The sequence below is a fragment of the Rhineura floridana genome, chromosome 7, assembly GCF_030035675.1.
Source record: "Rhineura floridana isolate rRhiFlo1 chromosome 7, rRhiFlo1.hap2, whole genome shotgun sequence".
Lineage (NCBI taxonomy): Eukaryota > Metazoa > Chordata > Lepidosauria > Squamata > Rhineuridae > Rhineura > Rhineura floridana.
Genome location: NC_084486.1, coordinates 136,878,824 through 136,893,700, shown reverse-complemented (window position 1 = coordinate 136,893,700; position 14,877 = coordinate 136,878,824). Strand labels below are relative to the sequence as shown.

Here is a 14,877-nt window from a genome sequence, read left to right as displayed (position 1 = left end):
TCAGATGATATTGAGTCCTGTTGTCTCAAAGCCTGACTAGCTCTATTATTGCCCCTTTGGGGGTGGTCCTTTCTCAGAATTTCTCTTTTGGGGGCCTTAAATACACAAAAGCAATAATCACTACCTATGCTTTCAGACTAATTAGCAAATTCAGCACAGGCTGATAATTAGAACACTAGATCTGCAGTGCCAATGCTTCAGGAGAAACATGGTTTGATATAAGCAAATGTCAAGATGGTGCCTCACTTGTGGAAATGGATTGCCTATGCATTGCAGGGATACTATTTTAGATTTTAGTGGAAAGGGGACAAATCGATTTTGAGAGCAGAAAAAAAATTAAAGCAAGGTTCCACGACACAGGCCCCATCTGCACTATACATTTAAATCACTGTTATATTGCTTTAAACAGTCATGGCTTCCCTCAAAGAATCCTGGGAATTGCAGTTTGTTAAGGGAGCTAAGAATGGTTATTCCCCTCACAGAGCTACAATTCTCAGACTAGTTTTAACAATCAATCCGTCTTCCTAGGGAACTCTGACAATTGTAGCTCTGTGAGGGTAATAGGGGTCTCCTGTCAGCACCCTTAACAAACTACAGTTCCCATGATTATTTGGGGGAAGTCATTACTATTTAGAGTGGTATAATACCGCTTTTAATGTCTGGTGCAGATAAGTCCACATTCTTGGAATATTTATATATTTACAAACTAGACTGAAAAAGCTATGCATTTTGGGACCATTTGTTGTAGTAACTTTTTATTACTAGTAAGAACCATAGTAGTGCTGATAGCACAGATCAAATAATCGTTTTAAAAAAGTTACATAGTTGGCCCATAGGCCTACTTAGATTCATGGAATAGCAGAGTTGGAAGGGGCCTATAAGGCCATTGAGTCCAACCCCCTTCTCAGTGTAGGAATCCAAATTAAAACAGACCCGAGAGGTCCAGCTGCCTCTTGAAGGCCTTCTGTGTTGGAGAGCCCACAACTTCCCTAGGCAATTGGTTCCATTGTTGTACTGCTGTAATAGCTTGGAGGCTTTTCCTGATAGTTAAAATCTGGCTTCCTGTAACTTGAGCCCATTATTCTGTGTACTGGACTCTGGGATGATTTAGAAGAGATCCCAGCCCTCCTCTGTGTGACAACCTTTCAAGTACTTGAAGAGTGCTATCATAGCTTCCCTCTGTCTTCTATTCTCAAGGCTAAACATCCCTAGGGTTGCCATATTTCAGTTCCACAAATCCGGGCAGGCTAATTTGCATATCATTTGCATATTATGCAAATGATTTGCATGTTAATATTTGGATTGTCCAGTTGTTTTGTTTTTGTGCCTAGGAATTGCCACCAAAAACTGGGGAAAGATGTGAGAAATCTTTTTTTTTAAAGCAACATTTTCAGCCTTAAATGCCTAGACTCTAGTTTCCAACACTATGGAATATTTATTGATTGATTAAGAGGATTTATATCCTGCCCTTCTGCTGTTAAAAACAGAGCTCAGCACAGCTTACAGATATAATAAAAACAATAAAATACACAATCAATATAAAAACATAATAAAAACACAAAATAGCAACAAACATAAAGTAAGTCAGGGCAGCAGTATGGTTAACCTTTGCTGGTCACTGACCGAAATAAACTTATTTACATTTTTTAGTATGGTTAACCATTACATATATGATATATTTCAGAGATATATCATAAGCCTCTTGTTTTAATTAAAATAATAATTATAAATTCTTGCTCTTATTACTAATGGGAGTTGCATATGCTGCTGTTGCTTCTATGGCTGTAACAGAGTGAGGTTAAAGATAAGTGAAATGCAAATAGGAAAAAAACAACACAAAAGGCAGTAACACTTTCCTAAATGTAATACCATGCCAAGCACAACAAGATTCCTATGAGTAAGGCAGAAAACTCAGCATCCCACAACCAGTCAGGATTCATAACCAAAATCCCAAACTAAAAAAATCCTAGCAGCCAGTCAGCCAAGGTCACAGAAATCCCCATGCAGCACAACCTGACCTGGGGACTGCAGTTAATGCAGAATGCTGCAGCACAATTGCTGACATGAGTCAGATCCTATCAGCATATAATACCTCTGCTCTGAAATCTGCATTGGTTGCTGATTTGCTACGTACGCCAAGTTCAAGCTGTGCTTTCCATGTTATGGGTGCCACATAGTACTTGTTCTGCTCTTGTAAGAAATCAGTCCTGTAAAGTGGCAGCACCTACGCTTTGGAACTTCTTGCCTATTGACATTAGGCAGATGCCTCTTTTCAGCACCTGCTAAAATCAGTTTTCTTGAGGCAAGCCTCTTCAGGCATGTGGAAGCTATTGTGTTTTTAAATCTGTTTTTAACTCATTGTTGGTTTTATTGTTTTGAATGTTTTTAAGTATCTGTCCTTAACACTTTTGCCAATAATTATATTGTTTTAATTCTTTCTATAAACCGCTTTGAGATTTTTTACAATAAAGCAGTATATAAATGTTGTAAATAAAAATACATAAATAAATGTTGGCGTCACTGTGGCCCTTGAGTCTTTTCCCACTTTTAGGAACCAAGGAATCTGCCTTATACTGTTTCAGGCCATTTTGTACCATGATTTCTTAAATGCAACACCATACCAACCACAACAAGATTCCTATGGGTAAGGCAGAAAACTAAGCATCTCACAACCAGTCAGGATTCCTAACCAAAAACCAAAAATATGATAAATGAAGAAATATTTATATAAGCATGACTATCAAATATATTTATTATTTACACAAACTGTAAAGATATTTATAGTGCAATCCTAGGTTTATTTATTCAGAAGCAAGTCCCAGTGTATTCAGTGGGGCTTACTCAAACAGGGACAGAAATGCAACCTCAAGTGATAAGCAACTTCATTCACACAACCCAAAATTCCGAATCATGCCACTTTATGCTGTTTTGCAACTGTTTATACTTGTTTTTATGGTTATTGGATTTTAAATGGCTTTATTTCTTGTTGTGAGCTGCCTTGGTTTCTAACCCTACCTCACAGGGTTGTTGGAAACACTCCATACACGCACGGACACACACACAGAAGATGTATAAATACATACAGCCCATATAATAGTTTATTGTCGAATCAGTTGGTCATTGCAGAAAAATCAGTATTAGTTTTTTTAAAAAATCAGTATTAGTTCCTACAGAATAAAAACTGTAATACCTAAGTAAGCCCTGCCTACTTGCTTTAAAATAGGACTGGAGAAAGGGACAGAAAGGGTTAAAACACAAACACAATTATTTTTTGTGGTGGCCGAACAGTTACAGACACACTTGGATAAAGCAGATTATTTGGATCCATTCCAGTCGGGCTTCAGGACTGGACATGGAACTGAAACAGCCTTGGTCGCTCTGGTAGATGATTTAAGGAGGGCGTTGGATAAGGGAGAACATGCATTCCTCGTCCTCCTGGATCTCTCAGCGGCTTTTGATACCGTCGACCACGGTATCCTTCTAGATCGTCTGAAGGGAATGGGAATAGGGGGCACTGTTTTACGGTGGTTCCATTCCTATCTCTTAGACAGACATCAACGGGTGGCATTGGGGGATGAGGTTTCAGACACTTGGCCTCTCAATTGTGGTGTGCCACAGGGTTCTATCCTCTCCCCCATGCTATTCAACATCTATGTAAAGCTGCTGGGAGCCATCATCAGGAGATTTGGGCTGCGGTGCCACCAATATGCAGATGACACCCAGCTCTATCTCTCATTTAAGTCCTCACCAGAGTTGGCTGTGGAGACCATTTCCAAGTGCCTGAAGTCAGTAAGTGAACGGATGGGAGGAAATAGGCTGAAACTAAACCCTGACAAGACCGAGGTGCTGCTCGTGGGAGATAGGAGAAGGTTGGGAGACATAGACCTGGTGCTAAATGGGGTAAAATTGCCCCTGAAGGACCAGGTCCGCAGCCTCGGGGTCATCATTGACTTCCAGCTGTCCATGGAGCCTCAGGTCTTGGCAGTGAGCCGGGCAGCTTGGTATCAATTACATCTAATATAGAGGCTGCGACCTTACCTTCCTGTCCATCTTCTCCCACGGGTGGTGCATGCCCTGGTCTCCTCTCACTTAGACTACTGTAATGCGCTCTACGTTGGGTTACCCTTGAAAACAGTCCGGAAATTACAGCTGGTACAGAACGTGGCGGCGCATCTGATTAAGAACAGCCGTTGCCGTGATCACATCACTCCGGTGCTAGAAGATCTACACTGGTTACCAGTTGTGTACCGGGCCCAATTCAAGGTGTTGGTATTAACCTTTAAAGCCCTATACGGTCTTGGCCCAGTTTATCTAAAGGAGCGCCTCCAGCATCAACAAATATGCCGCCTGACGAGATCAGCCACTCAAGACCTTCTCTCGGTCCCACCAGTTAAAACAGCTAGGCTGGTGCGGACCAGAGAGAGGGCATTCTCAATTGTGGCCCCCACCCTCTGGAACTCTCTGCCTTATGATCTTCACCATGCCCCCTCCCTGACAAGTTTTCGCCAAGCCTTGAAAACCTGGCTATTCAGGCAGGCCTATAAGACCCCTGGAGTAGCCTAATTTTATCTGCTATAGCTGTGGGTGGTTTTAGTTTAATTTTATATTAGATTTTCGGTTTCTATGTGTATTTATATGCTGTATTTTACTTGATTTTGTACGCCGCCTAGAGTGGCCGCTGGCGCGGTCAGATAGGCAGCCTAGAAATAAAATTTTATTATTATTATTATTATTTTTACATTCACTCCAAAGTCCCATTGATTTTCAGCACATTCATAACAACGTCTACTCAAAAGTAAAGTCCTATTGAATTCAATGGGATTTACTCTGGGCATATGGGATTAGCATTGCTTTTACAAAAGCAAGTATTGGGAAGGTTTTCAAAACACTGCCCAGGATCTGACTCCTGCACACAAGAGGGAAAAAAACTGAAATGTATATACTTACCCAATTTATGAGATTTTCAGATAAACAGGGGAGGGGAACCACCATTTTCTGGCATTGCAATGAGGTTTTCTAGACACTGCCTCAGGTCAACCAAATGCAACCCTGGCTTCACTGATTGGCTGCAATCCTGAATGGGCGGGGTTAAAGCTACGAAGTGCTATTTATTTATTTAGTTAGTTATTTTGTTTCATTTTTAAACCGCCCATAGCGAGTAGTACTGTTTAAAGAAAGATTTAACAGTCAGGAGGGGCGGCTGACGTTTTTATGTATATCTTGAGAACTGGACCACCTAGAAAATTTGTTTTTTAAATTAAAGCTGAGAATCCGGGCTAAACGGGCTCCAGGTGGCATGCAAAGAATCTGGGTAAAACCGGGCTAACCGGGCAATATGGCAACCCTAAACATCCCCACTGGGATGTTTTTGTTTGCCCTACTTGTTTTTGTTTTTCTTAATCAGCCATTCAGTGTGCAGACTGGGCAGTAGGTAAGATACATAGAAGTGTTGCGGGAACAGTCTGTATCACCTATGATCTGATGTCTGTGTGGGAGTAGGGTTACTAGATCTCTGGTTTTCGGCCAGAGTCTCCAGTTTTTGGGGGCCCCCTCCAGCTCTCCAGCTATCTAGATGGTCTGGTTCCCGAGATATACACCAAAACATCAACCGCCCTCCACGCGACTGTTAAATCTGTTTTACAGATGTTTAGAACAGCTCCTAGCTCTAACTACAACTCCCATCAGCCCAATCCAGTGGCCATGCTGGCTGGGGCTGATGGGAGTTGTAGTTTAAAAAAGTAACTTGTTCAAGCTCTGGCTCTAACCCCGCCCTTTTAGGATTGTAGCCAATAAATGAAGCCAGGTTGTGACTTCTTGATCCAGGCATGCCTAAGCTTAATTTCAACATCAGAAAATTGAGGCTTTCAGATTTTGCAGTTTGTGTAAGTAATATGGCTTAAAGGTTTTTTTTTCTCTTCTGTGCAAGAGTCAGACCCTGGGCTATGAAATATGAAAGTATTTAATCCAATACTCCATTAGGACTTACTTTTGAGTAGACATGGTTAGGATTATATGGGGTGTATTTTTATACCTCTCTCTGTGTGTGTGTCCTTTCCAACAACCCTGTGAGGTAGGGTTGGTGATTGGAAACCAAGGCAGCTCACAATAAGAAATAAATCACTTTAAAAACCAATAACCATAAAACAAGTATAAACAGTTGCAAAATGGCTTAAAGTGGCATGATTCTGAATTCTGGGTTGAGTGAATGAAGTTTATTTATTTATTTTTATTTATTTATTATTTGATTTATATCCTGCCCTTCCTCCCAGTAGGAGCTCAGGGCGGCAAACAAAAGCACTAAAAACACTTTAAAAATCATAAAAACAGACTTTAAAATATATTAAAACAAAACATCTTTAAAAACATTTTTAAAAGCTTTAAAAACATTTTTTTAAAGAAAATGTTTAAAAACATATTAAAAAGCAATTCTAACACAGACACAGACTGGGATAAGGTCTCAACTTAAAAGGCTTGTTAAAAGAACAAGTTCCTTATCACTTCAGGGTACAGTTTTCCCTGGTTAAGTAAGCCCCATTGAATACATTGGGACTTGCTTCTGAGTAAACAAACATAGGATTGCACTATAAATATCTTTACAGGTTGCATAAATAATAAACATATTTGATAGTCATGCTTATATAAATATTTTGTCATACAGTGTCCCAATAAGTATCCGATTTCACACTATGGTTGTACAATACTTCCTTTACATTTTAAGCATGCCTTGGGGCGGTTATGGTTCTCCATTGTTTTCATCCTGAGGGGCTGAGAGATGGTGAGTAGTCCATGGTCACCCACTACAGTTTATAGCTCATTTCCATTTTGAAAAATTAAAACAATTTACATGCAGGCAAAATTTATTAAGTGAATTCACACAATACGTTTAAACCACATCCAACTTGCATTTAAAGCGCACGACGTCCCCTAAAGAATCCTGGGAAGTGTCGTTTCCCCCTCACAGTTATAGTTCTCACCACTCTTAACAAACTGCAGTTCCCATGATTCTGTGGTGGGATTCATGTGCTTCAAATGGGTGTTGAATGTGCTTTAAATGAATGGTGTGGATCTGCCCTAGGTATGATGTGCATTCAAGAGTGAATTGAAAAGAACAATTTTAAAAGATACTCCTTACTCTTACTCATTTCTCAGACCTCTTTCTGAAGTGAAGGGTCAAATCTGTAAAGAAGTTTGGAGCAGCCACGTTAAAAGATAAGGGCAGGGCATTCCAGGCAGGGGATTGCCAACCCTGCTTGGATATGGATGTCTTTGCAGAGGAACCCTAGTCAAGGTTTACCAACAGCACAATCCAAACTATATCTACCAGAAGTCAGTCTTGTTGAGTTCTATGGGGCTTAATCCCTTAGTAAGTGTGTTTAGAATTGCAGCCTTCAGCAGCATCCATCTTTACTCCCCAAAGCTCCCATCTAACATCTCCACAACACTAGGCACCTTTCTTCCTACAGTGGCCTTCTGATGACTGGCCTGGCCTGAAGGCACTTAAACCCTTCTTGCTGAAAGCAAGTAGGCTAGATTAAATGTTCCCTACCCAGGCTTCATCTTTTAGCTCAGATATCTGTCTTAATTCCCAATCAGATATTTTTTTTAATTGTATGCTCCAAGCAACTGTGATTGATGCTTAATGTATCATGCTTAATGACATCACTAGGGCCCACCCTGTGACATCACTAGGGCCCGCCCCTCAAATCTCAGGTTTTGGGTTGCTTCTGACCTGGCAACCCTACTCTGGAGCTAAGAATTTCAGTCCAACGCAGAGCCTCAGGTAGAGAACTGAATAAGAGTGCTTTCACGAGTATACAGAGAAGGCCTTTACAAAGAATACTTGTGGATGTGGTTAATGCTGAGGAAATAGGGGGTTAAGAGACACTTTTTTCATTTGAATGATAAAAATCCTAGAAATGTGGATATTTAACTTGAATGATCTTGTGGATGATTTTTTTCATATTCCTATGTAACAGATGCTGTCATCATTTATTTTAAACTTCTTTCTCCAGAAAAAGACAGAATCTCCACTTTCTACCTGGAGGTGAAACTTCCCACACACAGTAGGTGTATTATACCAAAGAGTATGGAAATGCTAACATCTGAACATGCCTTATGTAGGCTGGCATGATATCTCTGCACAGATATGCAGCACATAAAATTACATTTAGACAGTTTATACGTTCAGCAGGATCAAGTGGTAAGGCTTTTCCCTGAGTTTAGGTAAAGCTTTTTGGGGACTATAGCACTTCAGGCTAACGGAGAAAATGATGCATTTATATGGTCTCTTAAATAATAAGATCCCTGCAGACAGAAAACAAGCATAACAAGAGAAGGCTTCAGCCTAGCTATCTGAAATGTTATATTTTCTATGTGAAGGAATTATTGTCCCCCGTGGGGGAATATTCGAACATGTACCCAGAAACAAATTGCAGTGACACGGTCTCAGAAAAAGATTTACCAGGTGATTTCACTGAACAGGCCCATGAACAAACTCTGTATAAAACAGTCACTGGCATCAGAGATCAGTTAGGAACTTTTAAATGAAATCTTAGAGCTGTTGAGCAAGACCAGCCCTTAGGCAGAGTGAGGTGGCCACCCCAGGCAGCTAATTATCAGTGTCCAGAAAATCCCTGCTGGATCAGACCAAAGACTCATCTAGTTTTGCATCCTGTTCCCACAGTAGCCAATAGGGTTGCCAGGTTCATGGCCTGAGACTGATCCTGTATCTTTAGGAGAAGAGAAGGTCAGCCAAGTGCAGGTGTTCTTGCAACACTGTAATGGGAATGGGAAAGGGAAAAACCACAAGGTGGAATTCTCCCTTCCCCCTGTACACCTTTTAAAGATACAGAAGACCTCTGGGAGGCTGGGCCTGGCAACCAAGAGGTTTTCTGTATCTTTAAAAGTTGTGCAGGGGGAAGGGAGAATTCCACCTTGTGGTTTTTCCCATTACAGAGTAATATCCCATATCTATGGGAAGCCCACAGGCATCTGCACCCTCCCCTCCTGCAACTAGAATTAAGAAGCACCAACAGTGGAAGTAGAATATAGCCATCAGGGTTGGTAGCTGCTGTCATCCTTATCCATGAATTTGTCTAATAATCTTTTAAAGCCACCCAATGTGGTGCCCATCATTGCTTCCTGTGGGACCAAATTCCACAGTTTTACAGTGCATACTTTTTTTTTGTCAGTCCTGAAACCTCCAACATTTAGCTTCACTGGATATCCAAAAGTTCTAGTGTTAGGAGAGAGGGAGAAAAACTTTTCTCTACCCACTTTCTTCAAACCAACCATAATTTTATTACACTTCTGTCATGTTACCTCTTATTCCAAACTAAAAAGCCTCAAATGTTTTTGCTCCATCCCCTTGATCATTTTGGTTGCCCTTTTCTGAATCTTTTCCTACTCTACAATATCCTTTTTGGGGTGAGGTGACCAGCAAAACATCTTGGATGTACCTCTGCTGCTGAAAATAACAAAGAACATGTTTGTCCTTATCTCCATCTTATATTCATGTGTATACATCTCTCTCACTCGCTCTCCTTCTCCGTATATGCATCCTTAAAATGATTCAGCTGTTAGAGCAGTTGTTAGCTCCTCACTGGGAGCCTGCATGTTTGCATGGCCCTGGCAAGCCATACTTTGGCTTACTGTGTCATATGAACCAGGCCAATGAGTCTTGTTAAACACTCATGTTTGGCAGAGATGGTCTTTCTGTTCCCATGGCACTTGAGGCATCAGTGGTCTTTCGTATCACTCCCAGAAGGCAGGATAAAACAGTGGTAAGGAACCGAGGTGTATCCACGAGAAGTGAGACATGTCGTCTAATCTCTTGACCAAATGCCCACTCCTTTTTATCAATATTTAGTTAAAATATCATATAATAACTTTAAAACAAAATACATACCTGAAAATCTGTACAAGATCCTTTGCTTTGATTTCTTCAAGAATCTCCTGGCTGAGGTGAGGATCACTTGGTTCTGGAGGTGGTGGGGAAGGAGGGCATTGTACATGTCCATAGTAGCCTATCAAAACCCCCAAAATAAGTAAACTCATAGCAGTGCAAAATAGCTTAAATATCCGGCAGAAGCTGCAGCGATTGCTCTTTGGTGTAGGTCTTGTATAATGGGAGACATAGTCTGGATCCTCCTGAAGTCTTTGGAACCTCCCTTTGGGAGATACCGATGTGTGAATGGGCTCCAGGTCAAGGCCAGTGTTCTCAGTACTTCCCACTTGTTGATGGACTGTCCCATCCAGCTGAAAATGGTCGAAGCCAGACTCCTCCAGTTCTTTCTCCATATCCCATTCTAGCTCCAGGGAAGTGGCTTGGAGGTCATCATTATCTAGATATTGTGTCCTCTGGTCTTCACTGACTTTGTGGTACACCATCTTTTTACCTGTTAAAAAAAAAGGAAATGAATTAATTTAAACAAAATTCTAGAATGTTCTTTTATGCACTGGTGGGATGCAGGTACATGACTGCTGGAAGATTTGCAGTGATCTGGTATTGTCCCTTTTACAAGCAGATTTCATTTTTAAAAAAAAATCTCTAAATTATATAGCTCTATTTATTTATTTATTTGGAATCCAGTTACATACCAGACAGACACCATTTCTATTGTCTTTTTGGCACCTATTGAAGACTTTCATTTTTCAACAGGTCTTTTAAGTGGAAATTTTTCTCCCAGTCTGCTTTTTAAAAAATAAATAAATAACAGGATTTGCATACTGCTAATCTAAGCAATTTGCATAAAATATACTTTTAAAATGCCAATAAAATCAGATGTTAAAAATCAGGGCTTAAAAACAAGTTAACCTAAAAAAATATAACAAGATTTGGATGGTGTCTGTATTGGATTTGAAATTATTTTTATATATTAAATTGTTTAAAATTGTGTGTGTGTGTTTATTGGGGTTTTGTTGTTAAATCACTTTGAGATCTTTTATAGGAAGCAATTAATAAATGGAATGACATACCATAAAAAACAACATCCAAAAGTAAACAGCAACCTATCTATTTATCATCTATCTCATAGACTAGTTGTCAAGTTTTTTAGAAGAGAATCCTCACAAACTGCCAAGCATAGTACACAAAGAAGCAGACCAATCCAAACTATAGGAAGCCAGCATAATTTACTCTGGAGTAAATTATGGTGGTGGAATTTAACCCTATTCCAAGCTCCGTTCAGCAGCAGGGCTACTGCTGCCCAAATAAACCTGAACCTGGCAGAGGGAAAATAAGCCTTTAAAATAGAGTTTGACTTGCACTGTCCATCTCACAAGTTTAACTTCCACTGCACTTTCACATAACTGAGGTGAACAGAATTTGGAACAGGGGTAACTCTCCCCCTGCTCTGTCCTGCCGAGAACCTCTCTTTTTGGGGACTTATCCCAGCCTCTGCTCTGCCAGCTTTGGCTAAGCCGGGCTGAGCTGACTAAACCTAAGCTGAGCCAGGATTGAGGACTGAGTTTGGGGTATCTCTGGCTGAGCTGGCATAAGAGACTTCCGCTGGCATAGCCTTGGCCAAGCTTAGTTAGAGATCCACCCATTCCAGACTTTGTTCATCCTGATGGATTTGGGGTTTGCATGAGCCCAACAGAAAACATGCCTCATCTAAGAGAAGACATGCCCTACACACTTTTAAACAGGCTAGGCATAATTTCGCCCAGTTGCTCAGTACAATGTCAACCAGCTCCCACCTGCCAGTCTGCTCACCAACCAGGTCAAAGTCACTGATACCTGAAAAATCATCTCACCCCTTATATACCCAGTTGTATCCGGCAGGTACCACCTTATCTGGAATTCCGGTTCACACAATATATGAAGTGGATCTCTTGTGTCATGGCACCTACCCCTTAGAATTCATTCCCCTCTAAATATTCGACAGGCGCTGTCTCTGTTGTCTTCTCTGCACCTACTGAAGACCTTCCTCTTTCAACAAGCCTTTAACTAGATACCTTATCCCAGTCTTACATCTGTATTAGAACTGTGTTTTTTTTAAGAATTGTTTTGGTAAGACGTTTTGTTTTTAAGTTCATTTTAGTACTTTATCACTTGTTTGTCTCCTTGGGTTCCCTTTGGGAGGAAGGCTGGGATATAAATTTAGTTAGTTAGTTATATGTCTGACAAGTACTTCAAATATTAGATTTTTGCTGTTATGCAAAAAGTTATGATGATCACTGGTGCCGCAAAATTCCAGGCTCTCTAGGATGTCTGGCTGAAGCCGAATGTAACAATTTCCAAGTGTCCTGTTCACAGGTGAATTCTATTTCATACATGACTATCTCCCTTGTAGATAGTGAAACTATGAAACTGACAAGAGGTCCTAACATCTTCCCATTGTGTTGCTGCACTCTTGACCTCAGGGATGGGCAACCTGGTGCCCTCCAGTTGTGTTGGGACTCTCTTGACTCCCATCAGCTCCAGCAAGCATGGCCAATGGTCAGTGATGATGGGAGTTGTTGTTTATAGTGCTTCTGCATAAAAAGAACAATTCAGGGAGAATACAAATGAACAAACAAAAACAGTCATCTACCAAAGCAAGGAAGTGCTGGGTTATGGTGAAAATTTCTGGGTGACATTTCATTCTCCTTAATGGTTCATTAAATGCTTCCATCTGGTTAGTATTTTTTATTCTTTACCTTTATATAAATGCACAGTTTTTGAATGACTGATTAATTTACTTGGAATTTGTCCTGCTGATCTGCTCTGGTAACTTGTTGGGTTTCTCCTTCCCTTCCCTTCCCTGTCATCTTTCTTCCATTTTAAATGGATCAAAATCACTGCCTGGCTGGTATTCTTAGCAAAATGGTTTCCTTAATGGCAAAGTATAAAGGTGGCAGTTCTAGGCATATTTCCATCTCAACATGCACACCCTTGAAGTAGAACTCTGACCTCTAATCTAAACATTCAAAGTCAATTCCCTACAAATCATTTTCTAAACTGACTGCAGGGACGAGACATCGTTTTCATTCATACTTTGACAATAGACATTCCATCACATAAGCAGCGGCAATTTAACGCTTTTCAAACAGCAGACAGACCCATCAATTAGAATGAAATGCAGATACAGATATTAACTCCTCAGTGTGACGGGTATCTGACTGACACTTGCATCACGGCCTCCTCCCATCCCTGTTACACATTAATAAATTTTCTTTATCTAAGATCCATCTTCCAGATAGTGTTTTCTGGGTCACATATTGGATGAACCTACTTATACGCAGCAGCACAGAGAGGGAGTTGAGCAATCATATCTGAAAAGTAGGGAAAGAAGATTACAAATACACCAAAATGCAGATATAGCCCACTGCATGTTAACTAAAAAAAGAAAAAGAAAAGAAAAAGGAAAGACCCTGTCTTGCTCTACACTGCTCCTAATTTGCATATCCTATTTTCTTACAAAGGATTAGCCATTTGGAGGTCCTCACCCACTGCTGCTGCCCGTAAAAGACATAGCTAATAGACTTGCCACCAGCACCTAATAATGCTTCAAGTATAAAACGTTTTGTGACCCAATGCACACATTTCAATCGCTCTCCTGTCTAGCTGTCATTACTTGTATAATGGTTCCATCAACAATTCAAACATTTGGGCTCTTCTAGTGTTAGGGCGCATGTGCACACACACACACTTCCGTATTTATTTATTATTATTTATCCTATTTATTTATTTATGCGACTTATTAGTCGCTTATCTGGCTGAATTGTCAGCCACTCTAAGCGACGTACAAAGCAGAACATGCAAACATCAAAACATTAAGAGACTAACAATAAAAACTAACAATAACGGAAAAGCTAAAAAAACAGGAACAGCAAACCAAAAACATTCATCTTCCTGGTAAAGGACAGTCCCCAAACTGTCCTTTACATTTATATCCCACCCTTCCTCCCAGTACTTACCCAGGGCGGCAAACAAAACCACTAAAAACCACTTCTAAAGCATGTTACAAACAGACTTTAAAATATATTAAAACAAAACATCTTTAAAAGCAATTCCAACACAAAATTGCCATGAGTCTAGAGTCCAGCAGTGGCCTGATCACTGAATCTGAGGCAGAGGAACTGAACCAGATTTGGCTTTAAGTATGATACTGGTGATCAGGGTCCCAGTAAATCTGAGGCTGGCAAGCAGGAGGCTGGTGAACTGGATCCCACAATGCCAGGATCCACAGAGATAAAGCTAGGGCCCTCATTGCACCTTCCCCTGTACCTAAGGAACTGAGCGCCTCCCATACTATCTTGCCAGTCCAACCCCACAGAGAGCACCACAGGCAGGAGCCCATGGCACAGGATAAATTCATTGAGAGAGAGGCTTTCTTCATCAGCTACTGGAATGAGAAAATCAGTGATAATATCCCTCCTTATAACCTATTCACTCCCATATGATCTTCTTAATTTTTTTCCTGAACCCAAACAACAAACTTTTGATCTTATCATCCCTTACTTTCCTTCTTTTTCTCATTTGTATACTTAAGACAAATTCCCCACCTCTATTTTTTTAAAAAACCACTCATATTATCATGCCACACCACGTGAATCTATACTGAGCCCTCATGTTTTGAGTACATGCTACAGTAAAAACAAGCCAAACAGGGAAGACTCTAAACTGCATATTTTTATGGCACTAGAAGTCAGAAGTCAGCATTCCCTCACAGCTGCCTTCATACAAGTCTGCATATAAAACAGAATGCAACAGCTGCATATCAAATCAAATGGTTGTAAGTGCTGACTCTTAGCAAAACAAAACAGAAGAAAACAAAACAAAATTTACAGCGGCAAACAGCAGCGTCCAAAGCTCTCTGCATTAACAACAGTTTTAAAGGAATATTTTGGCCAGTAGGATGCATGCTAATCAAAAAAGTTTAAGTATCTATC

At 40.4% G+C, this 14,877-nt stretch overlaps 1 protein-coding gene across 3 annotated transcripts in view; it reads right to left on the bottom strand.

Moving 5' to 3' along the window:
• Window positions 1-14,877, bottom strand: part of NAALADL2 (N-acetylated alpha-linked acidic dipeptidase like 2) — an 847,134-nt gene that overhangs the window by 626,311 nt on the left and 205,946 nt on the right. For all 3 annotated transcript variants that reach the window (XM_061637347.1, XM_061637348.1, XM_061637349.1), the window contains exon 2: window positions 9,908-10,397. In XM_061637347.1, coding sequence (XP_061493331.1) covers window positions 9,908-10,397 — 490 coding nt within the window. The remainder of the gene's footprint in view (window positions 1-9,907; window positions 10,398-14,877) is intronic.